Source organism: Embiotoca jacksoni, unplaced genomic scaffold, assembly GCF_022577435.1.
Source record: "Embiotoca jacksoni isolate LCO1_2020_lvr unplaced genomic scaffold, fEmbJac1.0.p SCAF_8, whole genome shotgun sequence".
Lineage (NCBI taxonomy): Eukaryota > Metazoa > Chordata > Actinopteri > Embiotocidae > Embiotoca > Embiotoca jacksoni.
In genome coordinates, this window is record NW_027185436.1 from 20,746,813 (window position 1) to 20,774,575 (window position 27,763).

The following is a 27,763-nucleotide window of genomic DNA, read 5'->3' on the forward strand; positions in this document are numbered from 1 at the left end:
GCAGCTGTGTCGAGTTACTGCACGCTGCATCACAGAACTCCTGTACACATCATGAAGTTTCCAACTTTGCAGAATGTTGCAACTCTGAACAAAACCCCAGTGAATCCAGATGTACCGGTGACTGCTTTGTACTTGACGGGAAATGACCACGAAAAACCCTTGAGGAACTGTTAAAAGACGCATTTTCTTTTTTGATTACCAGAAATAAGTTGTTGGAGTGGCCCTTTAAGGGAAAAGACGGAAAACTTTTCATCCCAAACAACAACAGTGCGCCAAATCCCAATTTTGCTTCAGTTTTTCTTAAATGGAAAGGAAGAGCGATGGCGGAAAGCAGATACAACATGAGCCTTTGGAGTGCTGTTGCCTTTATGGTTGAAGCATCTATTCTTTTCTTTCCTCGCTTCATCTATGAGGCCAGTTTTCCAGGATGCCCTGCTGGTCCAACATCAGCTTTTCGGCTCCGTACACATTCGTGCAACGCTTTGGTTCAACGTCACGTTTGTTCTTTTCAGCTGCTTTTGGTGAGCTGTTATTTTATGGGATACAGAAAATCACAGTCAATTGGTTGCTTGACCGAAGTCAAATTTAGTGGCGTCTAGTTTTTCCCAGTCAAATTCCAAAAGCTCGTGCACCTTCTACTCTGACCTGATTGTGTGGGTTGGTGGGTTGGTGGGTTGGTGTGTTTGTGTGTCGGTATGGGTAATGCCCTGTGTTTTTAAGAGAAGTCTGTAGACACAGGGATGACCCTTAATCACAGTCAGCTGGGAAATAATTACAAGTCCTGCATTCCTGACACAAACCTGCAGAGTAGACCGTAACTCTTATTGTTGCTGCATGCGAGACAGCGCCTCACCTACAGGCAAAATGTATAAATGCCCAGTTTTGGGGGTGGGTATCAATGTGTATTTAGTTATCCATCTACAATACTGTATTTATCCTGTTTTCTTAAGAGGATTTGTTTCACATAACAGAGCTGCCATTCTCTCAGGGGTATCTGTGGAGTATAACACAGCATGGCAGAAAATAAACACCAATCTTCTACTTGTCTCCAGAAAACTCCACAGGGAGGTGGAGTTGTAAAGGAGCCCCTTACTCTGCCTTGGCATTTTGCAAGCGTAAGCCTCTTTCAACCTGACTTCAATCATGGCTAAGTTAAGCAGGTCATAAGAGTGAACAGGATAACCACAGGGCTAACTTTGTAGGAGACGTCAAAGCTCCATCCTCCTCCTCTTTAGCCTCCGAGAGTTCTCCTCTAAAGTACATTTTAAGAATAACATCTTCACTGTGGAAAAGGAGCAGATGGATAGCCATGCTCGGTCAGGACTGATGCCAATCCATAGTCCCCAGGCTACCGGGAGTTTTAGGGAATTGTTGGAGACCAAAGGGGTCAATGGGGGGAGGGTGAGGGAGGTTGGATTTTTTTTTTTTTTTTTTTATGCCCACTGTACAACTCTGTATACATGGTTGGAGCACATAGATATCCACTTGGTGATCCTCTTCTTGAACAAAATTCATAAAAATGAACAAAAGTAAAATTGTTCGAATAATTCACATTTCTTTCCTTTAAAACATCCTGCGCTGACACAATGAGTTTGACACTGAACATGTATATTACTGTATGATGTGGTATAGATTTGACTCAAGAACAGAATAAGAACATTCAAAAAGCATGGTGGAGCACGGCAGCAGAAAACCATATTTTTATTATCTGTAATAGACTATACAGTACTGTACAACATACTGTACAACCACATGCACACAGTACCGCAGACATTCAGTATAATATATAAGTATACGTATAATATACAATCCATATGAAAGGAGGACATAGCGTTCTGAATAAAAAACTACATCCTCTTAAAAATCAGTTTCATTCTCTCAAAAAATAAAACAGGTGACAAGTACAAAAGGGTAGAAAACGGAAGAAAAAGAATCCTGGGACCATTATTGGGAATAGTGTTAACAAATCAGATCAAGTCCTCGTACATTGATTGCTCTGGTCTCGTCCTGTCCTCATTTTCAACAGCTGCTGCCACACACGCACACAGACACACACACACACACACACACACACACACAGAGACACACACACACACACACACACACACACATACACACACACCCTGGCTGACGCGCAGCGCAGCCCAGTCTCTCGCTCTGTTGCGCGCGGAGAGCAGCTCGGAGAGGAGCGGAGCGGAGCGCACTGCGTTTCTCGGGACCTCTCGTCTTCCTAAACGCGCCGGGATCTTGTGGATAAACCGTCCGCTGATATTCCTAACGTACGACGAAGCATCCGCTCGGCTCTTGGATACGTATTTCGTCGCGTTTTCTGTTTGAAATCGACAAATACTTTGGGGAATCTATTGTGGACGATCTGTCATCGGCGCTTTCACTATCCGACTTGGAATCCTATGAGCGGTGCTCTGGCTTGACAAAGATTCACTGTGTTCTCTCAAGGAGCCCGAATGATCGCCTACAGAACTTTAGTGAAGTAAAATAAACTGAATTTTCAGCTGTTTCCTGAAAGTCGCGACGCTTTTTCTTCCGCGAGACGGAGGAAAACATTTTTTTTTTATTTTTTTTTTTTGTATCGTTCCGGCAGGTTATTCTGTGTTCAGAGATTTCTCATCGTCTAAACCTGTAAACAATCTTCTTCTTTTTTTTTTTCTTTTTTTTTTTCAAAATTGGATTTAACCCCAATAAGGCTTGCGCAAATATCTCTATGAATGCGTGTTTCTTATTTGCTCCAGCCTGGCTGATTTGGATATCCTCCGCGACCGATCTCGGCGCATTTGGACTCGGTAAGGTTTAATGCAATCCCACCGATGCTTTTGTTGCTTTCATTGTTTTTCTGGTGAAATATTCGCTGACGATGATTTCAAAATAACATTACAACAGTTTCCGTCGAAATGAATCGGTGTAATATTTTGGATAAGCTGCTCGTTAGCAGGGTTTTTTTCCCTCTTGTAGCCCGTCTCCGCCGGCGGTGGCAGGCGCATTTTCCTTCCCAACGAGGCGCCCCGCACATATTGTCAGCGAAGACGTAGCGGAAGCTTGAATTAGATCCAAACTTACTTTACCCGTTTTTAATTTCACGTTTGCAGCTGCTGCCATAATTCCGTGTGGATTTTGGATCACAGTAATTGGTATAAACTGGTGGAAGTTATGTAAAGACTGGTGGGTGTTTTGAGAAATTTATAAATAGATATTTTCAGAAAATATTGTCAACATTTGTCTGCACTGTGGGTTTTAATACGCTCTTATGATGTGAAATATATATATATACATACATATATTTATATATATATATAAATATATATTTATATATATATATAAATATATATATGTATATATATATATAAATATATATATGTATAAATATATATATATATATATATATATTTTTTTTTTTTTTTTTTTTTTTTTTTTTAAACATTTAGGCTATTTACCACAGCGTCGCTGCTTGCATATCTGTTTTTGACTCAAATCTTTTAACCGTTTTATAGGTCGGCGCCTTGCCATTGCAGCACAATGTAAACACGCACTCTTAAATCCTCAACGCAGGACATTAACACAGTGTGAGTCTGTCCCGTGTCTGACTTATACAACCACGGGAGGAGCTGTTTAATTAGGTTTGCTTCCCCCCTCGCGCCCAAGAATCTCAACCATCAAGGTCAGGCTGGCTCATATGTCGCCTGTTAATATTAGTGCAACACTTCGGCCTCTATATGACACACGTTTGTCATTTTGTCATCGCTATCCCAGAAATCAACGTGTGTTATTGTGTCCGAGTCCGTGCCTTAAAGAAGAATTCACTTTAACGTCACCGTTATAATCCTATAGGGGCTTAGATGCGCGTCCCAATTGCGAGCTTACAGTGATTTGTCCTACTTTACTCTCTCCCAGGGTATTACTATAATATTTCCATTGGGACCTACAAGTGTTGTGTTCAATAGTGACGCCATACTCTATAAATCCGTGCCATATTTTGGTCTCTGTCAGTATCACTTTTATATTCCTGTAGAAATTTGCTTGAGAAAAAAAATGTCTATATTTCATAACGTAGCATTGTATATCTCTGTGGCATTTGTAGTGAATTTGGAAAAACTTGTCAAAAATATATATATATAATTTTTATTGCACTGTCTGTAGTTGAAGGTAGTTGTGTTAGAAATCTTTCCACACTGGAATAGCAAAGAGTTACAATATGTAATTGTGGTATATTAAAGAATAGAATAATAATTTATTATCGTCTTTTTCTCGATTTACAAAACTGGGGCAAAATCAGAGCATGCTACTGCAGTGACTTAAATTCCTAATTCTATAATTGTTATTATTTGGCGTTAAATATATTGTATTAAAGTAATTAATTCTTAAGTTCAAATATGAATTGTCTGAGGTCAAATTTATGTAGCTTTATTTTCAAACTGAATTATAGTTGGGTGGTAAATGTGAATACATTTTTTTTTTTTTTTTTTTTTTTTTTTTAATCCTGCTTCCTATTCGCTAAATGTCCCAAACCTGTCCTCCTGATAAGACACACAGAGAAGTGTGTCTTTGTATTCATTGTTATGCTTGTCAGTCACTGTCTCTTACTGTGCTGCAGGCTCCAGATAGGCTGTGTTGGAAATGTCATTTTGTTCTCATCAGGGCTCGTGCAAAAAGCAACAGTGTAACTGATGCGGTCAGTGATGAAGTTTCCTTAGAATATTCTCCGTCCAATTATCTCTTCTTATTACCTGTTAGTTCTGCATGTCCTGGTGTTGGAGAGTGTACGACACGGTAATACCAGTCAACCTGATACTTCCACCTTCCCACCTTCATATTAAAATATGTATCTTTCTTCACTCCCTGGCACCTATCTGTAATCTACTGCAGATGGGGCTCTGGAATTAGCTTGCAAAAACCTCTCTTATTCCTATCTTCAAAAGCCCATTTATCTCTAGCGGAAAGCTGATAAGAGACAGGCCTGCTTGGCAAATGTGATAAGAGGGTGAAAAATCCTCCAGCTATTTGTAATGTAAGAGTTCAGGCAGATCACAGCTGGGGAAGACATGACAAACCCAGCATCATGAGACTAATGCCTTGTGCCCCCTGAAGCCTGGATACGAGATAGAAATGGAGATTTATTCTGGATCTGTGCATGAACTCACAAGTGAAAAATGAGCTAAAGAGACGTTCAAGAAAATAGCCCAAGCATTTGGATGCAACACCATGTTCTAAGTAGTGACGACAATGCCTGAAACCGCCGAATGTTATCAGTCGGTATTATAAAGTAATACTTCAGCCTGCTGAGCTGTTTTGAACAGTGTTCTTTAGCTTTGAATATGCAACATCCTGAGAAGTAACATTTGGGGAAGAGAAAAAACAACAACAAATGCGTCAGTTGAATATGCTGTTGATGCATTTAGGTTTAAAGATGTGCTTTGGGAGGAACTCCTTCTAAAAGTATTGTAAATCCCAGCTGGGACCTGTCTAAAATGTGGAGCTAATCCAAATTGGCTTATACCCCGAGATTTAAACTGCCCTCTGCGAGAAACTTCTGGAAATATGGAAGTAGGTTGTGCTGTTGATTTGCACTCATTCTGCCGGTCAGTTAAGGCGAGCACTGCTTGAACTGTACTCGTACAGTGTCTTCCCATCGCTGCCGGGTGTTTCTTTATGATTTACCGGCCAGAGAGCAGGTTCATCCCCAGTCCTTGACTACAGCCGCTCCACTGCATTAAAACTGATGAATGTTTCCCTGGTGCTGAATCTGATCTCTCTAAATCCACTGACTCAGCTTCGCCCCCGGTGCATGTTACTACCTCCAGCATTAATTTGTTGTTGCAAATACAGTGTTCGTGTTAAAAATAGAATGATACATTAACACGATTTGTAACTATATATTTAACGTGAATGGAATTTCACCAAATTCACTGCACAGCCTTCTCATTCACAGACTTATGGGCCACAGGAGACACAGATTGTTCTGAGGACATGTCATTACTGTATAACAGATGACACATGTGATGTTATTCATACTTCAAGGACACTCCCTGAGCTCCACCACTTGTGGGTCCTCAGTGGGAGATGGAGAATTTATGCTTGTCCCTGTGGCACTTGGATCTACATCTTAATCCTGACAGGGGACTTGCCATAAAACACTCTCTACACCAAAAGCAGAGGGAGACTTTACAGGGGAGGAAGCTTCTGTGGAGCGAGGCATTTGGCAGGCTTGTCTTTTGAATCACACTGCAGAGATGTCTCTGTTTTAACATTTAACTTATAAATAACACAAGGGTCTGCACAAGGCCGGTGGCTGTAAAGGGACAGGGAGGTGTTGGCAAAACAAAATACATTTTTTTCTCCCCTTTTTTATTGCATCGCAGTTCCTTCAAAGCCGGCTGTGTTATTAACTGCACCGGACAGCGGGGGATTTATGTGCAGGTCCAAATGGAAGTGACCAGTGACCTTTCCTGTGGCGTTAGCCAGCTCTCAAACTGCCACACAATGGACTGCCTCCACAATGAGCCGCAGCTCTTTATCCTCATCTCTTCCTATCTGATGTCATTTCCTAAATGTGAGCATCTGCTCACTGGGAGACCTGGGGCTTGTGTCTCCGCTCACTTTTTTTTTTTTTTTTTTTTTTTTTGGTATTATTCTCTCTTTTTTAATTTGTTTTTCTCTCGTAGCTCAAAATGTCAACTGTGTGCTGCACAAAGCAGCCGAGCAAAGGTCTTTTGAATACCTCCAGGTACTACTGAAGTCATAGGTCAGCCAGTCACTCAGTCAGTGGGTAATGTGTGTTTCCTGCTCCTGGCTGAATGTGGTGAGCTCTTTGCAGGGGCTGATGAGCAACACAGTGCCTGAGAGGCGAGGTGCAAGTGGAGTGGCAGGCCACAGCGCTGTTACATGTATTCTCCTTCAGTCTATGTTGTTATTGTTATTTTGTCTTTCCCTGCATGACAAAAAGAAGTCCCTCTTCACTTCAAACAACTGCTAAATCCCATACATATTTCAAAAGAGCTCTCCCTTTAATCCCCCCAGTCCTCCCGCAATTAGCCATTGATAGCGGTGCCTCGTGCAGTTCGCGATCTAATAGAAGAAGGGGAGACAAACTAGAGGTCCTTTGATTTTCAGCTGCTGAGCATCTCCTGCTCTCAGTCTGCTCATTGGAACCCGTCTCAAGGAGAGGTGGAGACACTCGAGTGAATTCCCCTCTTTTGAAGTCGCCGACCTGGGTCAACCTGTAATTCTGGCAGCTGGCCAGCTTCTCGCCTTCCCCTCATCTCTCCGCCTCTCTTTCTCTCGGCCCCCTTCCGATTTCCAAACAGCGCTTCCCCAAGAGCAGCCTGTGTCTTTTGTTACCTTTATGAGGCGTAATTAAATGTGCACGGCGTGGCACAGTGTTTGAGCAGGAACCCCAGGCGTGCCATTAGCCAGATGTGGCTGCTCAATCCTTAATGATAGAGGAACAGAGGCGGAGGAGACGAGCCCAGGAGTCCTTCATCACGCCATCCCGAGGTGTCGTGTGGGCCTAATTGCCCCATCGTTTTGTGCACCATACGAGCCCCCGTGACACCTAGCTTCATGCATTCATTATGTAGTCTCCCAGTGCTACTTCAGGCGGTGGTGTTCATGTATAACTGGAGGTGGGTGGTACACTTCAGCTAGGCTTTTAGCCAGCAAGTATGATTCACGAGGGGAGTTCTTAACACTTTTGTTTTGAACATCGCATGCAAGAAGTGGGGTGATGTACTGTGTAATGCAGTGCATTAACAGTTTACAGTGTCTGACTGGAGAGGATTGTTATGTACCGCCGCCATCATGTGAGGGGGATATAGGACACAATGCTGGATGTATCTGCATCTACCACACATCCATCACAAAAGTTGTACAACGTTATTTGTATTCAGTTTTGGTCGGGTCTTCAGGTGTTTTTGGCTGTTTGGATTTCTCTCGGTCTGTGTTCGAGTCGTGTGGAATTGATGCACATGTCCTTTGAAGAGGGGAAACCAGGAGTGTTAAGAAGCCACTTCTCCAGAAAACAACCTGCTTGTCTGTCTCTACTTGGGGGCTTTGGAAGTGCTCAGGGATCAGACTGACAAACGCTGACTGATCGGCTCACGTTCACACGGCGTTTCCTTCCAGCCTTGCCTGGGCTCTTGCTATAGAGAGTTCTCATATTTCCTCCTAAGCCCTTTCACTTGCAGTGTATTAAAGCCCCCCCTCCCCCCACTCCACTGCTTTCCCCCGTCTTTTAATCCAGCCTGTGTGTTTTTCCCCCTTAGTAAGCAGATTTGAGTCGGGAGCTTTAATTAGATGGGTATTCTCCGGGATGCGGATGTGTCGGGTGGTCCGCGCCCAGCCTGGGGAGCGCTGGGTGGAAATGGGCCTACATACCAAACATACGGCACCCTCGCTGGAAAGCAGGCCCCTTCGTTAGTGGGGAACTGACGAGCTGCCGCTCACATTTGGGTAATTAACACTGCCACAGATTGTGGAACAGCTGTGCAATTTAGCACTGTGGCAACACCAGCGAGTCAAGAGAGACTCTGCAAACAGAGGACGGCTATGAAGTAGATTCATAGAGCACCTCGCTCAGGCCTCATCCAAGCTCTCTCCAGTGGCCAAACATAACACATATCTTCAGCTGCTTGGCAGCATGGCATGGCAAATTATTAAAATCACATTGTTTAAGGGAATTTTAGATAATGAATACATGATGAAAACTATCTGTATAAATTATATGTTCAGACCTTGTGTGCCATAAAAGACACGTTTCTTTGAACACCCTTCTTATAGTCATGGCCATGCTGAACAACTTAAATCCAGCTACGTCTAAGTTCTGTGTCCACGGACAATTTAGAGCAAGGTTTTGTTGTAAGTCATCAGCCTCGTCTACAGTCGTGGAGAATAGATGGGCCGTGTGTAAAAACCCTCAGCACTTTCTTTCCATGTAATTTAAGTTGCTTTTCATCTTTCTTTTCTTGGTATAGTGCCTGGCTTGCCCCCACAAAACCAAATTATATGAGAAGTAATTAAAGCATCCTGGTCTCCTTTTTGTTTCTTTTAGATTATAGTTAATGCATACCATTCCCTCCTCCACTTTTATTTGCCTTGTTTTTTATCCCCAATGATCCGCAACATCTGGTTTTCGGTTTAACCATCGGGGAGTGGTGAGAGTGCGGAGAGAAAAAAATGCTTGTACACATGCAGTTTGAGCTGGAGTTTTTCTCTGTTGGTTTCTACGTGATTATTACTGAAAAAACACATCCTGGGACGTTTGGCTTTCTGTCAAGTTGCAAGCATTTTACAGAGACAGTTTAAAGACAGTCATTTGCAATGACGGTAACTTTTGTGTGTTTAAAAATATTTATTTTTGTGTTATATAAAGTCAGATTTCCAGCACTAGTTTTTGGTTGTTGTTGGGTTTTTGTTTTTTTTTACATCTAAAGCAAAGTATTATGAAGCTGTGTAGTTAAATGTAAGTCTTGTAGGGTTGAGCCCTCTTGCCTCTCCTCTCTCCTCTCCTTTCTCGCCTATCAAGTGTCAGTGACAGTGACATGCCCAGGGCTGTCAGCAGGCCATGTCCTGGCTCCGTGCTCCGTCAGAGAGTGAATGGAGAGAGCCCAGGGAACTTGTTAAATTTCTGCTAAGCTAGGCTATGCTGACTTTGACAAGAGACATTTCCTTCCAATCTCCTCAGGTCCTCTGCCGACATCATCAGCCTCAACTCAGTGAGTGAACAGGGCAACGGAGAGACGATGCAACGATAATAATGTGAAAAATGTCTATCTGCAGTAATGCCAGGTGAAGGCAAACGGACAGGCAGCCAGCCAGCCTCTGCAATGTATTCTTGGAGGCTGGGCCAAGCCCCAGTGGGGCTGTCATTTATTTATCTATGTGAAGTGTCTGGAGAGGTGAGGAGAGGAGCGATGGCAGAGGCTTCGCTCTACCAGAGGGGGCTGGCCTGCTCTTGAGGGATAGGAAATATAATTGGGCTGCTCTCACTCTTGGCTATGGCACCAATCAGACATTCCTCTCTCTCTCCTCCCACCTCCCTCCCCCCCCCCCCTCTCTCTCACCCGCCCACCTTGCTCGCAGACATAGCTGAGGAGATGAGGCAGTGCTGGCCTTTCGGGCCCTGAGCAGGGACGACCCCAAACAAGACTTGTCACTTGTGCTTACAGTGGCATTTATTTGATCGGAGGAGGTTTTTTTTCCTCCCTTCCCTTCCCCCAGCCCTTTCCTCTGCATTCACCCCATGCCTCTCTCTTTGGCTCGAGCTGTAATACCAGAGACCTGAATGCAGCTTGGCTGGGGCTACCCGTGACTACTCCTGTGCAAGGCAAATTACTTTGCTGTGAGGGACAGGCCACCTGTTAGTGGCAGGGTGAGGGCTGAGCTGATAGAACAAGTGTAACTGTCAGAGAAGCAAGTTCAAATCTGTCCCAGCAGGAGGGAGAGGGAGACGGGAGAACAGTTTCCAATGACCTGTCATCACCACATCGGCCCACACATGCCCCCTGGATTCCCCTGTTGTGACCCGTTCCTCTGGGAGCATTGCTGTGCCAGCACAAACCATTGCAAAAAAAATGTGCCTGAGTAACTGTTAAGGTTTGCAGCCTTCATATCTTTTGTGAGATTGTAAGCATGTATGTGCGTGTCTATACGATGTGGTTTTTGTTTTTAATGAGAATCAAGAGGCGTGGTTGATATTGTAGGTAGAGCACTTGAACTCTGTGAGCACATCTGTTTCAGCTGCTCTAATTGTGTATGCAGGTATTGATCTGTGGTGGGTGAGAGGGCAGTGTACCAGAAGATCTTGCCTCCCCACGCTGGCATCCGGCCAGGGTCCTGTCAGCCAGGGATGTGGGTGACGGCCTGGGCAAAGATCTCAGTAGTCTGAGAGCTGTTACAGGGTTGCAGCAAAAGGGTAGAGGGTCTCCAATTACATGGGATGCCATGCGGGTTCACAAGGCCAGCAGGGAGCCCCTGCTGCAATGAACCTGAGCATGTTAAAAAAACCATTAACAGCTGAAACAGTAAATGTATCTGGTAAATACTGTGAGTCTGGAGCCAAAGAGCCCATGTTTCTCTTGCAATGGCTGTGGATCCTTCACGGTCTGTGCTACAGCTAGTGTGTTGGGGGAATAACAAAAACAGCATGAGTGGGGCATGACTTGAAGTAACACCCCACACCCACTGTGATCAACCTCACAGCTTTTAACACTTGATTAAACCCTATCCTCTCAACTAAACCCTTAATTGTACTGACAGAAAGCACAGTATTATAGGAAGATGCACTGAGGGCTTTTCCTGTAGACCCACATGATGGTTCATCCGTTCTGCTCGCTGTAACGTTCACCCTTTTCAATGTTTACATTGGCTTCTACAGTTCAACCGCATACATCTTTACCTACTGACAGACATAAAATGCAAACACACTTTTTCCCTTCTCTATCGAATGAATAGCATGCAGTATAGAGGCCCTGGAGCACGGACCAACTAATCCAAGGATTCTCTCAAATGTGAGGAAAAGGCTGCTTGAGCACACAAGCTGCTGCCTTGACTTCATCTGTTTGCATATTTCTTATTCAAATAACAGGCAGGAGCCACCTGAGCCAGGCTGAGTGTTTCGGGATGTGCAGATGTGGAAATGAAATTAAAGGAAATAGAGGCTGCCACAGAATTACTGTAGAAAAACAATCACAAGTTTTTAAATGGCTCCGCTAATTAAACCAGTTGTCAGCATGGCTTACCCAATCAGTGGCTAGAGAAGACTTCCTTTTGAAAATGCTGACAGCTCAACATTTAAGAAGTAGTTTAACAGTGTAATTGTCAGGTTTGTTTTATTGACAGGAAACTGGTTTGTTACTGCAATCTGGCACTGTGGTAATGAGCTGTTAAACCGTGCCTCTTCCTGCAAAAAAATCAATCCCACACACACATGTACACACACTCCAATAACGTCACTGGAGTCAACGTGCTGGAAGTGAAAATGATTGGCCTCCGCATGTGACTTGGACTCCTTTCTGCTCATTTATTCTGCTCATGCACAGAGACTCAGAAGGAAAACAAAAGCTTTTAACAAGAGCTAAGATACTCATTGTTGCCATTATGAACAAGCCCAGAAAAGGATATTAGTGCTCCAGGGAACTCTCTGCTTGTTGTTTTTTCTTTACACTTGAATAATTTAAGGAGTTGCATGTAAGACAAAGTTGCAATCACTTGCTTTGTTATATTTAACTGCAGAGCAAATGATGCTGTGCATACACTTGGCTTGGCCAACAACATTTAACCGTCCTCATTGCAGTGATTGCACATAAATCTGCTCGAGAAATGCAAACACATTAAATATATGCTCCTCACCCTGCCTTCCTCTTCCTTCCAGGGATTTGTGTTTTTCGATGGATGCCAGATCAAATTCCTCCACAGGTGCTGTGTTATTATCAGAGATAACAACCAGTGGGTTTACCCAGAGTTCGCCGGGGCTCTTAAAAACTCACAGAACCGACAATTACAGCACATTAGCATTTTATTATTGTAATTACTAGAAATGTAGGTTCCTGTGAGTTCTCGACAATGACTCAAATAATCTTAGTTTTAATAAAAGTGAACTCCGCTCAAGTATTGACGGGCTGTCACCACTCACTTTAAGCCATAGATATCATGTGTCTATGCAGCTTGTGAGTATTTCCCACACAGTTTGCAGTAAGCAGTGACCATCGGAAGTGAAAACCATCACTAACAGGTCCATTGTCAAGGTCAGGTCACAGAGTGTTGTGCTAGAATGGTGTTACACAGTAAGTGTCAAGTCTAAAGCCATAAGCTCTCTCACAAGATCTCTGCAGTTGTCGTGTTGGCGTTAAACTAGCTTGTGCCGGATTCCCAAACGGTACACAGTTAGCTCAGCACCTCCTCCATCATCTCCTCCCTTACAGAGCAAAGCTCCTGGCATGTCCCACTGATATGTCATCATGGTTATTTATACTCTCCCACCCACCCCACATTAAGTCACACATCTGGACCGTCGGTGACAGAAGAGCTCAAGTGTTGTGCCATGTAATGAAAGGGATCTTTTGGGGGGGGGGGGGGGGGGGGGGGGGCGGAGCGTTTATAGCTTAGTTCAGGCCCACACTTTCCAGAATAAAGGCTCATGACATGCCTGACTCAAAACCCTGTAAGCATTTACGAACTACAGATATCAACGAAACTGAAAGATTAAAGTCTAAAGGACGCATTGTTGTGATAAATCAGTGGGCCTACTTGTGAGCTGCAGGGTTCGATGTTGTATATTTAAGGAGCAATCTAAAAGATCTCCGTTTTATTCTCTTTGGCGGCACCTGTGGTGATTAGCAGTATTTACAGCTCTGTTTTTGGACTTCATAGAGATCCTAACTGTGTCGTGTGTGCAGTGTCAGTCAGTGTGCAGTTGAAGAGCGAGTCTGTTGTTTGCGCCGCCTCCCCTTTCTGGTGGAACGACCACTGCCGGATGACGCAAAATGCGTCACCAGCTGTGTGCCGCTTTTCATTTTTCACGGGACTGTCGACATAGACACCTGGTTCGGTTCATAATACTGCAAATGCAGGAGTGGGCGACGGGATCAATCACGGTTGTGTTTATCATTCAGTGACAGATAGTGGCTCAACAGACATTTATTTAAAGGAAAATCTTTGAGATTCTGACTTGAAATTTCAACACTTTCAGTTCACTAACAGAACAGACATCAGCAGCGGCTTAAAGAATACAACTAAATACTAGAAAACAAAAATCCAAAAGACTCTTCGCCTGTCTTGTGTTCTGTAATGAAATGAAAATCTGTCAGTTGTCAAAGGTACCTTATATTCAAACCAGTGACCCCAACAACCACTATTGGCCTTCTCCTCCCTTTATAAGGGCAGCTGAGCGGTGAAGGCATTTCTAAAGGTGACTGCCTGAGCGTTGGGTGTCCTGTCCGACCCTGCAGTGAGGCCTCGGGGAGAAGCTTGGGTTACAGCTGCCAGAAACCTGAGGCCTGATGTCTGCATCAAAAGTAAATTCCACTTAACGTGCCACATCCCTTTCCAACATGACCCGGGGGCTTTAGAGGCCTGAGACTCCTTTATATAGTGCATACCATGTTTGTTTGTGCTAGCAGGGTGGATTGTGTGCCTTAAAGTGGGACCGGGATGTGAGACCGACGGGACATTTGGCAGCGGGTGCCAGTGTTCCCTACCCCATTTCCAGATTTCCACTCCACCACTTGCCACCTCCTGCCCTCCCCCCAAATCCCCTTCATTCCTCGGCAGGACAAGTGGCCGTATTGATCCCAAGAGCCTGCTCGGCTTTCATGGTCGCTGCTGACATGAGCAGGATGCCAGGATGAATTCCTAAATTGTCTTTCCGTCATTTGTTGTAGTTTTTGTAATTTAAGAGAGATGCTGTTAATACCTCACCCCCTCAACGCATCGCTTTGATAAATTGTGAGCTCGGCAGATTGCCGAGCTGAAAGGTCAGGGGTCACAGGCATCGAGTGTGCACACGGTGTAGAGTTTAGGAAGCTGTGGGATGCAAAATGACTGGTGTGAAGTTTCGAGGCTGCTGTGTGGACCCCAGCTCCCCTGTAGTTCTCAGAGCTCAGAGTCAGCGTTAAACTCCCACTGGTATTAGAACGATATTTATTTGTGTTAGAGGGGAGGTGATTCATATTACTCAAAATCACTGGCAGAGTACGAGTGAGATCTGCCTCTCGCTGCGCATTTTTTCCTCTCATTAAAGGTGTCCGTGCCCAGAGGAGCAAACCAATGCCGACCACACATTTCCATGTAGCGCCAGCTCTGCCTTTTCTTCTCTTTGTGTGCTATCTTTCGTTGCAGAAAAATTCACCATGTGTGGGTTGAGGCAAGGGAAAGGGTCACAGCTTTTTTATCGCTGCATTATTTAAGATCCTGCCGAGTTTTTTTTCTTTTTCTTTTTCCTCTTAGCAAATTCATCCAAGTCAAAAGCACATTGCAATCTTAAGAGGGAGGAAGAAAGGAAGAATGTAACTTGTGTAGCCTGAGGTGGGCTATGACTCACCTAGACATTGTTCAGATGGAGTGGGAAAAAAAAGAGAAGTTCAATAGGAGTTTGTATTGAGCAGTGCTTAAAGCCACCTTTCTCTTAACAAGCTGCAGTGAGAGGTGGTTTGCCTACCAAGCTTGCCTGCAGCTCTCCGCAGGGCGATTATGTCACGGCGGGCCAGTCAGAATGATGTGTATCTCTCTGTTAGAAGGCAGCTCTACTGCAGCAAAAGCTCTGACTAGGAATATTATTATTATCTCCTCCAGGATCCTCTCCACGGCAACAACGGTGCCGCATTGTGAGAGCTCTGGAGAAAGCTGTTTTTGAAATAATCCGCCTGTCTGTTATCCTGCCTCTCAGACAATAACATCCAGAAAGGATTTTTTGCTTTCCACCACCCACACTGACAATGGTGTAAAGGCTTTACAACAAAGGGATGATGTGGATATGGGGAGAGTGAGTTCCCGTGTCCTGTCCTATCATACCTTCTCACAGCGGCCCGGGGGGGAGTCGGGATTTGGTCGTGGCTGTTGACCAGCCAATCAGGGAGCAGTGAGCCGTGTCTTAAAGGGCTATCTGCCATCTCTGCTGCCGAGAAGCCCAGAGAGCCAAGAGAAGCCGTCGGTGCTCAGATCTATATCAGGGCCGGGGAGTAATGACCAATAGCCACCTGATTCCACCGGGAGATTACCTGCTGTTCTTATCGCTGTTGGCACACATTTTGACATAAAAAAAAAAGAAAGGAGGCCACGCCCCTTTCTCAGTCAGTTGTGCTGCACCCAGAACACAACCTGCTTTTGTTTCTCTGTACTGCCCTTACCTCTGTATATTTCGCTGTCTCTCCCTATGTCCATGGTCACAAGCAGGACTTAACCTCCCAACCCCCACCCCAGACCAATGAGGAGAGCCACGCATGCTTTTAAACCACTGAGCCCAGATCCGGTGTTGCATTAATTGAGTTAAATGGATTGCGATGGTCGAGATGATTTGTCTGTCGGCTTTTATTGCCGCAATTTAGACTGTGCCTCATTGCATTATGCCACTTAATGAGAGCCCTTAGCAGCTGTTTTGTCTCTGCTGGTATTAACATGCACAGGTTCACTTAACACGAGAAAGTGGGAATGTGGTAGCCCTAATTTCCCGCAATTTGTGGTTGTTAATCAACTGGAAGCACTTTAATAAATGGAATTTCGCTACTTTTTACTCCATACCTCTTTTTTTCATGTCCTTTTTGTTACTCAGTGGGGCTAAGATTGTGATTTGTGACCTCCTCAATCCGCATACCCCCACCGCCATCCCACCTCCATCCTTCATCCTGGTCCCCGAGCAGGGACTTTGAGCAGGTCTGGATCCTCTCTGGTGAAATATGCCTTGTCCTTTTTCCTTCATTTCTCCTTATCTGGTTAGTGTTGATTTGTGACCCTCTCTGTCTGCACCAGCGAGAGGCTTTAATGCAATGCGTGCCTCTGCCCTTCTCCCCACTGATGAAACAGGCCCCTGCATTCCCCTGATAGACTGCTAATTTGTATACTAAACTGACAGGCAGCCGTGATAAGGGCTAGCAACTGCTGCGCTGCCGGGGAAGGGCGGGGAGGGAGGAGCGGTGGTGTGTGTGTGTGTGTGTGGGGGGGGGGGGGGGGGGGGGGTGCAGTAAGCGAGACGAAGGATAATATTTTACACAAAGCTCGAGCCCCCTGCTCCTCTTTCGGCATTCATTTCCCTGCTACTGTTGCTAGGGGGGAGAGGGAGCAGGAGTTTTTCAGCCCCGGCCCTCCGTCGTACACACTCGTACGTTATACGTGCCTGTGAAAATGGCACACAGGGCTAAGTATAAAGAGGCTTGTGTGTGTGTGTTTTGTGTGTGCATGCAAGGGGAGACCACTCCATGCTACACAGTCACTATGGAATTCATTATAATCTTAATGATGCTCCAGTTGAGGCGAGTGTCTGCCGGTTGACAGCAGCGTGGGACGTTTCTTCTCTCGTCTCCTCCGTATATCCCATCATGCTCGCTGGGGGTTTGCGGTCTTGCTGGCCCACACCTGTTCTGATAAACAGGCGGCGGCGGCGGCTGTGGAGATAGTGGTGGGTGGGAGTTGGAGCTCGAAAGGTAGACGGTGCCCGTTCCCCACCCTGGGAATGCATAGCACTGCTGCGACTTATAATAAACGAGCGCTCAGGAGGTCATTACGTTTCTGGAACAGCGCGAGGACAAATCCAGGGGAGATAATTAATTTGGTGTTTCCCGTTGCAGCCTGGGAGCTGTAGGCCCACTGTGCATGTCTAATGTAGCGTTTATTGCAAAAGTAGCATCGGTGGATGTCTGGGATGAAAAGGTGACAGTCGTTGAGGATCCTGAGTGGGTGCTGATACAAGTCTTTTTTGAAATCGGGTAACTGCTCGTGTTTGATTGACTCCGAATCAGAATATAACGCTACGAACATTTTAGGGTTTTATTTAGTTATAACTGTGTGCTTTAACACATTGCATCATTGTTAATGGCGGAACTTTCCAAAATCAATTTGTTGCTTAAAACAAAAAAAATTGTGCGGTACCACTCTGAAAAAAGGAAGGAATGCATGACTTCAGGTGACAGTGAATGGAAAATTGGAAGAGAGGGCAGTGAAGGAGGAAGTTGACAGTGATGAAACACCAAGCAGGGAAGCAAATTAACACTCTGTGTGTGTGTGTGTGTGTGTGTGTGTGTGTGCGTGTGTGCATGCGTGCGTGTGTGTGTGTGTGTGTGAGTGTGCCTGTGTGAGTGGGTGGTAGGTATGGTAAATGTGGACCCTCGGTGAGGCAGGTTCAGCCGGGGTAATTGAGAGCCTCGTCGTCAATGCCAGGAAACGTTCCCAATGGTCCACTTCCGTCCTCTGTCATGCTGCCCAGTAATCCTTTCAGTGACATCTCACGTCACATCAGCACGGCGCAAAATAGCTGCGAAGTCTTATACTGGACAATCGCGTGTCTTCACCTCCATCAGGACGTTTAACGCACTCATCTGGTCAAAGAAGCACGTGCCGCATTGGTCTTCTGTGCTCTATCGCCTGTGATTACGCAGCAGGACAACATTCTTGCTAGCCGTAGCTGCGCCGATGGGTGTTAAGTTGTTTTTCTTCTGCCTGTGTGGAAGTGATCATCCTGTTTGCCGCCCTTCAAATCGGTTTTGGTATTGAGCTGCCAATCATCTCACAACAGTTGCCTTTTCAGGAGAGGGAAATGTCATTTTGAAAACTTGCTGGCCCGCATTTGGTTTGCGGAATATACGTGTTTAGATTAGCTGCCTTTCCACTTGTCCTACAGCAGTCTGTCAAGAACGTAGCATGTGCCAAATGACTCAGAACTAAATTGTAATTATAGTCTTTACAGGCATGAGCCCACAACAAAGCCTACTAACAGGTTTCTTTGTTTTCACACCACAGCTGTTGTGATAGCACTGCCTGCTTGTGTAAAAATTATATCTGTACCGGGGAGGGGAAGTGCTCCACCTCCTTTACAGGGATGGGAGGAGACTGCATCAGGAATTTGCTTGTATTTAGTCTAGCTTTACTGAACCTCTGGCTGCGGGATTTTTTTTTTCCTGTTTGGAGATCGGCTTCGAGGAATGCACGGCATGCAGCAGGAGCTTTCTGATCAAAGGTAGATTGAAGGCCTGGGGATCGTTTGATATAAAGCAGGGGGGTGTAGGTGGGTGGGGGTTTGTGTGGAGAAAAACTGATCTCTCAGCAGTCTTTACCAAATGAGGTTAATTGAATCTGCGTAATTGCTGACCTTCCTGTCTCAGTGAAATCACAGCCTTAACTGATCAATGCTTTTCATAAATTTATGCCTCAAGGTCATTCAGTTGATTATACTGCCCTCCCTGACTGCCTGCATCGCCTCGCTCAGTTGGCCCATTGTGCAGAAATTAAGCGTGGAAGCATTTTAACACTGAAAATATGCAATTAAGCCTGACTCGGATTTTCTAAATTAATTAGCTTGCTGTGTTGTTAAGTAAAAACAATGTGGACATTGGAATTTTTCACCGATTTTTCTCTTTGCTTCTTTGCCGTGAAAGCAAATGCATTCCGCCTCACAGTAAATGTCTCAGTTACTGCTTGCAAGGTTCTCTGCCTCCCTGCTCTCCCTATGCGGCTCTGCTGTATTATCTGGAGATTTATGCAGCTAGTAAGTCATTGGTGTTCGGGGAAGTTGGGGACTTTTTAAAACAAACAGCAGTGTAATTTGTAATTTGGCATTCCCTAAATCTGGGAATTATGGTTCGGCACGTGGCTCTGTAGGGAGTTAGCACTCTGATGGTGGGTTTACTGGCCCAGCTCCCTCCCCGGACTCCTTCTGTTTCTTTCTCCCCCTTGTTCCTTTTACGCCTGCTGAGGAAACGGGAGGATTTCACAGCTGCTGAAAGCCGGGGCCCCGGCTGGGCCCTATGACCTCTTTCATGCTTTTTCCCCTCCCTCAGTCTCTCTCCCTTTTTTCTCCCTCTATCCAGCAGTCTCTTTCCTCAGGGAGCTCTTGTGTGGCTCAGAGGAAGCTGAATCATAAAGCATGGCTAATGAATAGAATAGGGAAGGAAAGCTGAGGCCTGCTGACGGCCCTCCAGAGAGGAGACCAGGCCCCTGAAGCCCCAGGCTCAAATAGCAGACGGCCCCACAAAGGTCAGGCTTCCTGCGGCCCGCTCCAAGGGCTTTTGGCTCCCAGGCAATGTGGCTTGAATTTCCCCCATTATTTTCTTTAAATGGTTAAATTTCCCTGTTTCCTTTGGAAAACCTGGCCTTTGGTCGTCTTTTTTCACTGTCTTTCTCTTTCTCTCTATATATTTCCCTTCTGTCTCATCTTTCCCCCTCTGTTTTTAATGGCAGCCAGGGTTGCCTCAACAAAGAGAGTGTGAAGAATTTGTTATACATGACCTCTACACACCACAACCGCAGGCAGCTCAGACTGCCAGCAGCACAGCCCCGTGAAAAAATGTCAACTTGACCAGCGAAACCCAGAAAGTTCTAGAAAAACAACAGCGAGCCAAATCAGGGCTCTGCTTTGACATGCCTTTTTAAGAAGTGCTTTTGCAAGCCGGCCTTGTAATTGTGGATTATACGACTGACTCATGCAGACTTGGCAGGTGCAAAACACAGCATTAAAACCTAAATATTGGTTGTTGATGTTACTTGGAATACATTTGGAAAATAAAACAACTCACTGCACACTGAAAATGGCCAGAGTAGAACTAAAGAGATCCAAGTCATCTTGGCACTTGGTAAACACAGCGTTTTTTTGTTCTCTTTCTCAGGATCATGTTATGTCTGTCTTGCTCTCTGGATAACCGCTCTGGTCATAACAATTGTTTTAACTGTTACGGTGAGTTATGGCATTACCTACCCTGTCTTTTTGGGTTTTCTGACCCTTGTGCCACACCGAGCAAGTCCCCGAGCCAGCTCCCGTGTCCATTTGACAAGCTTCATTTCATCCTGAGCCCATATTTTTATTCGCGGGCCTCCGGGGCCGTGATTCAAGGCTGAGGTTGTGCTGCTGCAGTGCTGAGGCTTGGTACTGGAGCGTTTAATGTCGTCCAAAGCTAACAAAGAGCCTGTGTTGTAGCCTGGCGCCCCGGTTCTGGGAGACTGAAAGAGGGCAATGCACAACACTCTGTCTGTCTTTCTTCTATAGTCTTCACCTTGTCTACTGTAAGAGGAAACAGGAAATATTTCAGTGGAGCTGAGTGTTCGCCTTCCTTTGACTGTTCCGCTTATTGAGATCAAACTTAAGAGGTGTTATTGACCTCTTCTTATACCAGTTATACCAGTTACTCTCACAACTTACATAGTTGCAGCTGCTCTAGCAGTATCTGATTCTCGCTCGTAAAAATGACTGTATAACATCATGCATAATGTGTCCATGATTCAAATCTGAGTCGGAGTCCATAAATGTTGTCATATCCTCATATAATATTTCACTGTCACTGACTTCCCTTTTAGTGTCGATGCTGTAGAGCTTCACAAATGTAAATATTACTCCATAACTGTCAACAGATCTTTCTTTCTTTTTTTATTATTGTTTTTAGTGGATCGCAATTGTTTACGTCCACTTTGGGGTTCTTTCTTTAAGGTTCCATACGTGTCTTTTACATCATTTCTGTGTCAACTTGCGACAGAATCTGTTATGACCCAGGGGAACCTTCATGGTTCGTTTTGAGACGAGACACCGAGCGCAGACATACAAACATTGTTCAAAGCAGCAACACAGTGGCAGTGAAGGAGAAATTGGGAGGTCTTTGGAAAGAAGAGGACGTCCTCAAAACACTTGTGAAGAACTAACAGGGATGCCAAGGACAGCCATCTGTGTTTACAAAATCATTTGCTTTCTCTTTCTGTCTCTGTCTCTCTTGTACTCACTCTGATTCACTGTTCATTCTTTACATATGCTCCCTTTGTGCCGCATGAAATACAAGCATGGCAGTTAAGGACACTCAGGCCCTTTGGGTGGAACATATGTTCAGCTCTAGCAGCTTTTTACAAGTCTCAGATGAGATGAGAGGAGCTAAAGCAAAGGGAAATGGCGGCTTCAAACAAAGCCCCTATATGGGCTCACATTATAGGCCGAGGATTTTCATTGTTAATATTATCTTCCACCCACACAGACTTTTTTCTACATTATTTTCCAACAATGCTAGGTTTTGTGGATTTACTGCTTTTCGGATGTAGTATTTAAATATGTTCCCGTCTGGTCAGTATCTTTGATTTAGGTGGTGCTTGCCAGAATCTACACAACAATCAAAAGCAGGGAGGAAAATACTTTTCAGTGTTTAGTCTAGAAGTCTCCACTATCACTTCATAGTCAAATGCTTTTCTCCAGCTTCAATTTGACTCAGCCACCATTTGACTACAGACCAGCAGGTTTCCACTGCTCACTGTCAGCCACCTCTGTCAGTGACAGACTGTCGTTTACTTCCCATATGGGTTGATATTTTCTTTGATATTGAATTAGTGAAATAAAGACATAACTGTTTAGAATAATTTTCTATTCATGAGAAAATTCAATTCCTTTAAAAAACAAAGCAGCACAAAATGTGATTTCTTAGCAGCAGCATTTATGCAGGAGCCTTTGTGCTCTGATGCTGCATAGCCATCTTACTGACTTCCGCTGTCTTTGACAGCATTTCTTTTAAGGGTTTTCAGGTGGCACAACAGTGCCACCTAATGTTACCTCATCAGGAAAAGCCAGACAGGGACCATCTGGTACGGAGGGAGCTCTTCTCGCTGGCTGATTGGAGACTGTTGATTGACTGTATAATGCTGTGTGTGGGAGCTGAACTTTACCTCCGAGCACTTGTGACCACATTTGTGGCTGAATAAGCCTTTTACTGGGCAGAAAAAAAATATGTGCCAGCGCCTTAGTTTTGCATTAATTTTGATGAATTAATTAAAATGATATTTCCGTTTTTTTTTTTGACAGCAGTTTGTCGCTTCTTCAGCTAATCAGACAAATCCACTAAAGCCCTGCCATCTTGTTTCTGCAGGTGTCTGATGTAGGATCGGAGAAGCTCTTTTCCCCTACCACACCCAAAGGTAAGAATTTTCTCCTGCAACCCCTTCAGCCTTTCCTCCTCTGCCTCATTCATACACATAACAACAACTGGGCTTTGCAAATAAGTCCAATTCTCCCCCGCTCTAATCCTGCAGCTTCCATTCAGATTTAAATGTCAGCAGATATAAACAAGGTCTAGTGACTACATATGCATACATTTTTGCCTGGGTGCAGAGTGGCGTTTCTTGGACGACCCTGCCAAAGGCTTAGCCCTCCTACATATTGGTTCATTAGAGGGGATTTAGAGCCTCCCTGCCACATGCTCCCACAAATGGGAACTTCCCCTCAGGCAATACAAGCTCTCTGACAGCAGGCCTGCACCATAATGGATGCCAAAGGAAAGAGAGAGAAAGAGCTTTGTCAGCCCCCCAGACAACACAAACCCCGTGTGTGTGCATTCACACATGCACATATGTGGATTATAAGGCCTTTGCTTTTTGTGCGGTACATTCATGCATGATTTCATGTGATTTTGTGCACTTGTGTGTTCGTGTGCATCCAGTGACATGATACACGCTTACAGTATATTGTATACTTGGCATGTCACAGACACCATGCGGGCACAGACTGTCGGCTGCACCTGTATATATGCGATGATGCTTGGCAGAACAGGGCAGGGAGAAAGGTGTCAAGCTGTGGAGGCAGGGAAGAGAGGAGAGGCACGTTCAGCCTACTGGTGACAGATAGCAGCATGCTGACCTTGTCCCCCCAGGGCACAAACCAGGAAGGAGGCCCATTAACACAAGCTCAGGGAGAAGGAGGTGCATCTGCACAACAGCGTAAACTACGGCCATGTGAGGAGGGTTTTGGGAGGCGGCAGGTCCACATACCCAACTAATAGATCAGCACGCTTCAGCTAGACTTAAAAATGCCATTATAAGAGACACCATCACGTTCGTGTAATTTAGGATGTCAAAAAGATATATTTTCCAAGAGTTGGTCTTAAATTATGTAGCAATCAGCGTAGCCATTTTTGTTTCATCTTGATTGTAACATTGTACCACCACTCTGATAATCACAATTTAGAGGTTTTTGCGTATCTCCATTTTATTCACCTCCACATCATAACACCTACTCTTTGAGCTACAGTATATGTCCTCTCAACAACCTACAAAGGTGTTGCTTGGTTTAGCACAGTAGCTTTGACTGAGTGGAAAAGCATGGCTGACAAGAAAGGAAAGAAACCAGGCGTGCTGCCTGTGTGATGTAGATGACCTGTGACCAGCGTCGGCATTGTGAAACCAGCATTCACGATGACAATGACTTCCAGACTTGCGTGGTTTAGAAAACAACGAGACCGCGTCCGGCTCCATCTATTCTGCACCAGGCTACTGAACTACTTGCTGTTGTCAGCTGTCGGGGTGTTGACTTATTTCCCCTGCATGCATGCTTGTGAAGAACATGGCTGCATATAAGCAGACTCTGCCGTGGAGAGCTGATTGTGCGAGTGCATTCTAACACCTCCTCCATTTTGGTGGGTGAAGGAGGGCTTCTGTGGATCTTGCTAATGTGCACACAGGGCTGAGGATTAGGCCCCTGGAATTACATCCAGACAATCCAATCAGAGCCTCTCCTGATTATCACACAGATCAACCAGATCCTGTTTGGGTAATGCAGAAGAAGGGCACCGGATTAGAATTAGGGGTTAGAAAGGGGTAAGGCAGCAAAGAAATCATCAGTTTGATGAAGTGATTTGGGGACTTTGAGGAAGAGGCTATCACGCTACAATTGCAGAGCTGTCAGCCAGCTCTCATCTCCCAATCCAATATTGTTGTTTGGAGCTGTAATGGATTCTAGGACAGTGTTTGTTTTTGGCCTAGACTGGTTTTTCTGTGTGTGTGTATAATGTGTGTGTAATACAGAGCAGCCCACAGGCTGTTTTCCTCTGGTTGAGAATGCAGCGTATGTGTCCCATTACCGGTCTCGCTCACGGTCCTGTGGGACTGATGAAAAGCCCGCTTCCCTCTGATCACCAGGCCTGTCGAGCTGCTGGCTGGGAGACTCACAGACAGATGCGAGCATATACACGCAAACATTATGGCACACATAAATATACAACACTGCGACGATGTTTGGCTTGTGCTGTTAGCTACGAGATAATGACTTTCTTGTACTTTTACCTCTTCCTTGCTTTTCAACGTGGTCCTCCTCTCTGAACTTTATTTTGGTGTGCAGTTACGGGTACAAACAGGGGAGGTTACGCCCAAATTGTACACAGGCCCGTAGTCTGTCACGTTAATGAAACGGTTCAGGGTTAATAGAGGACAGGAAAGACCAATATTGTAATCAGTGACGGTGGTGGACTAATTATTCACACAGAACAGGGGTTTTTTGGGCAGAACCCAGACATCCTTGCCTTCTTTCGCTCATATTTATTTTTCATCATCGCTGCATCGCTCGTCTATTGTAAGCCTGTTACAGATGCGAGCCGACGGCACTGATAATAGAGGGAACTAATAGTGTCTGTAATAGCACACATTGCAATTCTCTTTGGGCGTTGTTACCCAAGAGCTAGCACAAGTTCTGCTGAATGTCTGTCTGTGTTGGTGGTTATGATGTAGGAAGGTACAGTAGAGGGCAAGCATTATCTAACACTTATTGGTTTTTGTTTATTTCCTGTCTTAAACCTCCTGCAAATTATTGATTTCCTGGAGGATGGCATGTTTAAGTAAAAGCGCTGTGAAGACTTGTGCTCCACTCAGGGCTACTCTTATTGAATCACAGGTCAGAGTTTACCGTTGCCACTTGCTTGAAGGCGAATGAGGAGCTAAATGTAGCTACCGAGCATGGAAAGGGCACCTCCACAGAGCACAGATAAACACTTCACTGGTAGGCCTTCTTATGACATTTCACAATGCTGGGCCTGTGGAAGTGGTAGGGAGTTATCACCTAGCTGTCAGCAGCTAGAAATATCTGAGAAGAACACTTAGGAATCTGCACTGACTGTGTTGAATGTTGCATCTGTGGGTTTTCGAGCCGCAGCCACAGTCTAGGCATCGTGTTCTCTGCCCCTTTGTGCTCACCGAAGCGCTCTGTTGTCTTAGCGAGGTGCTACCTACAACAGTGTGATGGTAAACCCGTGCGGTGCGCCGTCCACCAGAGAAACCAGGGGCATCTTGGGATTGCAGGAGAAAGATTGGTAGAAAACCCATTTCTGAAGTGGATTTGTGCCCTTGTAATCCTGATTAATTTTGACCCGTTGTGCTCATTTTAAACAGAGCATTACAGTAAGCGTGAACACAGCAAGCTCCGGGGCGAAACCAGGGGCTTAGCGGCTTTGGGAGGCTTAGCTGCAGATGGCATTTTAAGCCGGACTTAATAAATTGTTTCCATTAAACTTACCGGCCCACACATACTGGATTAGACCAGTGGAACAAAGGAAGAAGAGAGGGTGCAGACGAAGAAGAGGAGAGAGAAAAAAAAAAAAAAAAAAAGCACACACAACTGCCACCATGCGCATCTGACTCTGTTAACATCTCTCTGAGGCCACATGAAAGGTGAAGATGAGGTTACCGGAGTGTTAAGGGAGATGGAAGCTTTTGGACATGAATGCAAAATTCACTCACTTTGGATCTCGTCAGGGATGTCGGAGCAATTTGCTTAATTGACGTAGAAGTAAACAAACAAAAAAGATGCATAAACCATTTAGCTTGCCAGTGGATTTAAGGCTTATCCTCTAACTGTTTATATATAAACACATTACCAGTGCTGTAGCTTAAGGATTTAGGATCTGCCCATACCCTTGCTTCTTTTTTTTTTCTTCTTTCTATGGAACCCTTTTTACTCATATATCCATCTGCTATTGTGGGAAATCAATTCCTTATGGTAGAACCCCGCCTCTCCCCTCTTCTATCCTCAGTCCGCCTCCGCCGTACCTCCTTCCCCCATCGGCTCATGGCTTGCTCCCTAAGCTCTCATTATGTGCTACACAGTCCAGGGTCCCTGTGTCGAATCGCTAATCAACCACCCTGTCTGCAGGCCTGCTCTCTCAATAGGTGCTGAGTGGCCTTTGTTCCACCGCTGCTGTTTGCCGCATGTCAATAAAAGAGCTATGGTAGCTACCCGCTCCTCCTCCTCCTCCTCCTCCTCCTCCTCCTCCTCCTCCTTCTCCTCCTCCTCTGCCTCCTCTTCCTCTTCTGTTACCTGAACCATCCGCACTTACTGGGCCGCTCCTGCAGTGGAGGCTTACATAAAAATGAAACACTCTGTCTCACCTGCCGGACTCTGAATGCCAGAGAAGGAAGGAAGGATGGTGATTGGAGAGGGAGCAGCAAGGTCAGGGGCGAGGGGATTGAGGGCAGCTCAGGCATAGTGAAGTAAATGAGAGAGCATGTTTGTATTCGGCCGAGCAGCTCTCCTCTGGCCAGGTCAGTGTAATGTATCACTAACCTCTGTGGCCAGCCCGACTGTTTGCAGCCGCTCACCCATTAAATAATGAATGGAGGTTGACCCCCTGACCAGCTAATCAGCTTTTCACCGCCGTTGAATCAGGATGGACTGGAGGTAGATGGAGAGCGCGGCTGGCTGGCTAGCTGGCTGGCCAGGCAAGCAGGCTAGATGACTGCAGGGCAGACATGACGGAAAAACATAAGGGATGAAAAGGCTTCACACAGTCAGATTAGCAAAGAGCTGGAATTGAAAACAGCCGTCACCGCTGTGGAGTGTAAGCCTGGTGAAGCTCACCTCGAGTACCTGCTATGATTTGCTTTGCTTCTTCATCAAAAATACCAACGTTCCTACATTGACCGGCCACTTATTTTCAAGCTGTGGTGTTTGAGGCCCGACCTCTTCTACGTGACAGCCGTACGGGGAGCTGGAAGTGGGTAGTTTTGGATGCAAAAAAAGGCACCATCTTTCTATCCCCTGACACTACCTCACTGGAACAGCAGCTCACGTGTTCCCCGATTTGTTCTAAATGGGTACAAAAAAAAAGGTACAAACTTCGAGCAGAAGATATAAAGCTGATGGGTGAGCTAACACTTATTCAGGGAGGCAAAATACTTAGGAGGAATTAAGAAAACCAAAAAGATGACTTGTTTCTTTATTAGTCTTTGGGTTATTACTGTTCACAGCTATAAGCTTGCTTATGAGCTGAATGATTTCTTTTTGGAGAAAAGGGTTGATATTAATGCTCCCTTTATTGATGGCGCTAAT

At 45.2% G+C, this 27,763-nt stretch overlaps 1 protein-coding gene across 9 annotated transcripts in view; it reads left to right on the forward strand.

The window, feature by feature from the left end:
* Window positions 1-27,763, forward strand: part of fbrsl1 (fibrosin-like 1) — a 269,076-nt gene that overhangs the window by 211,677 nt on the left and 29,636 nt on the right. For all 9 annotated transcript variants that reach the window (XM_069178423.1, XM_069178416.1, XM_069178422.1 and 6 more), the window contains one exon: window positions 22,542-22,590. In XM_069178423.1, coding sequence (XP_069034524.1) covers window positions 22,542-22,590 — 49 coding nt within the window. The remainder of the gene's footprint in view (window positions 1-22,541; window positions 22,591-27,763) is intronic.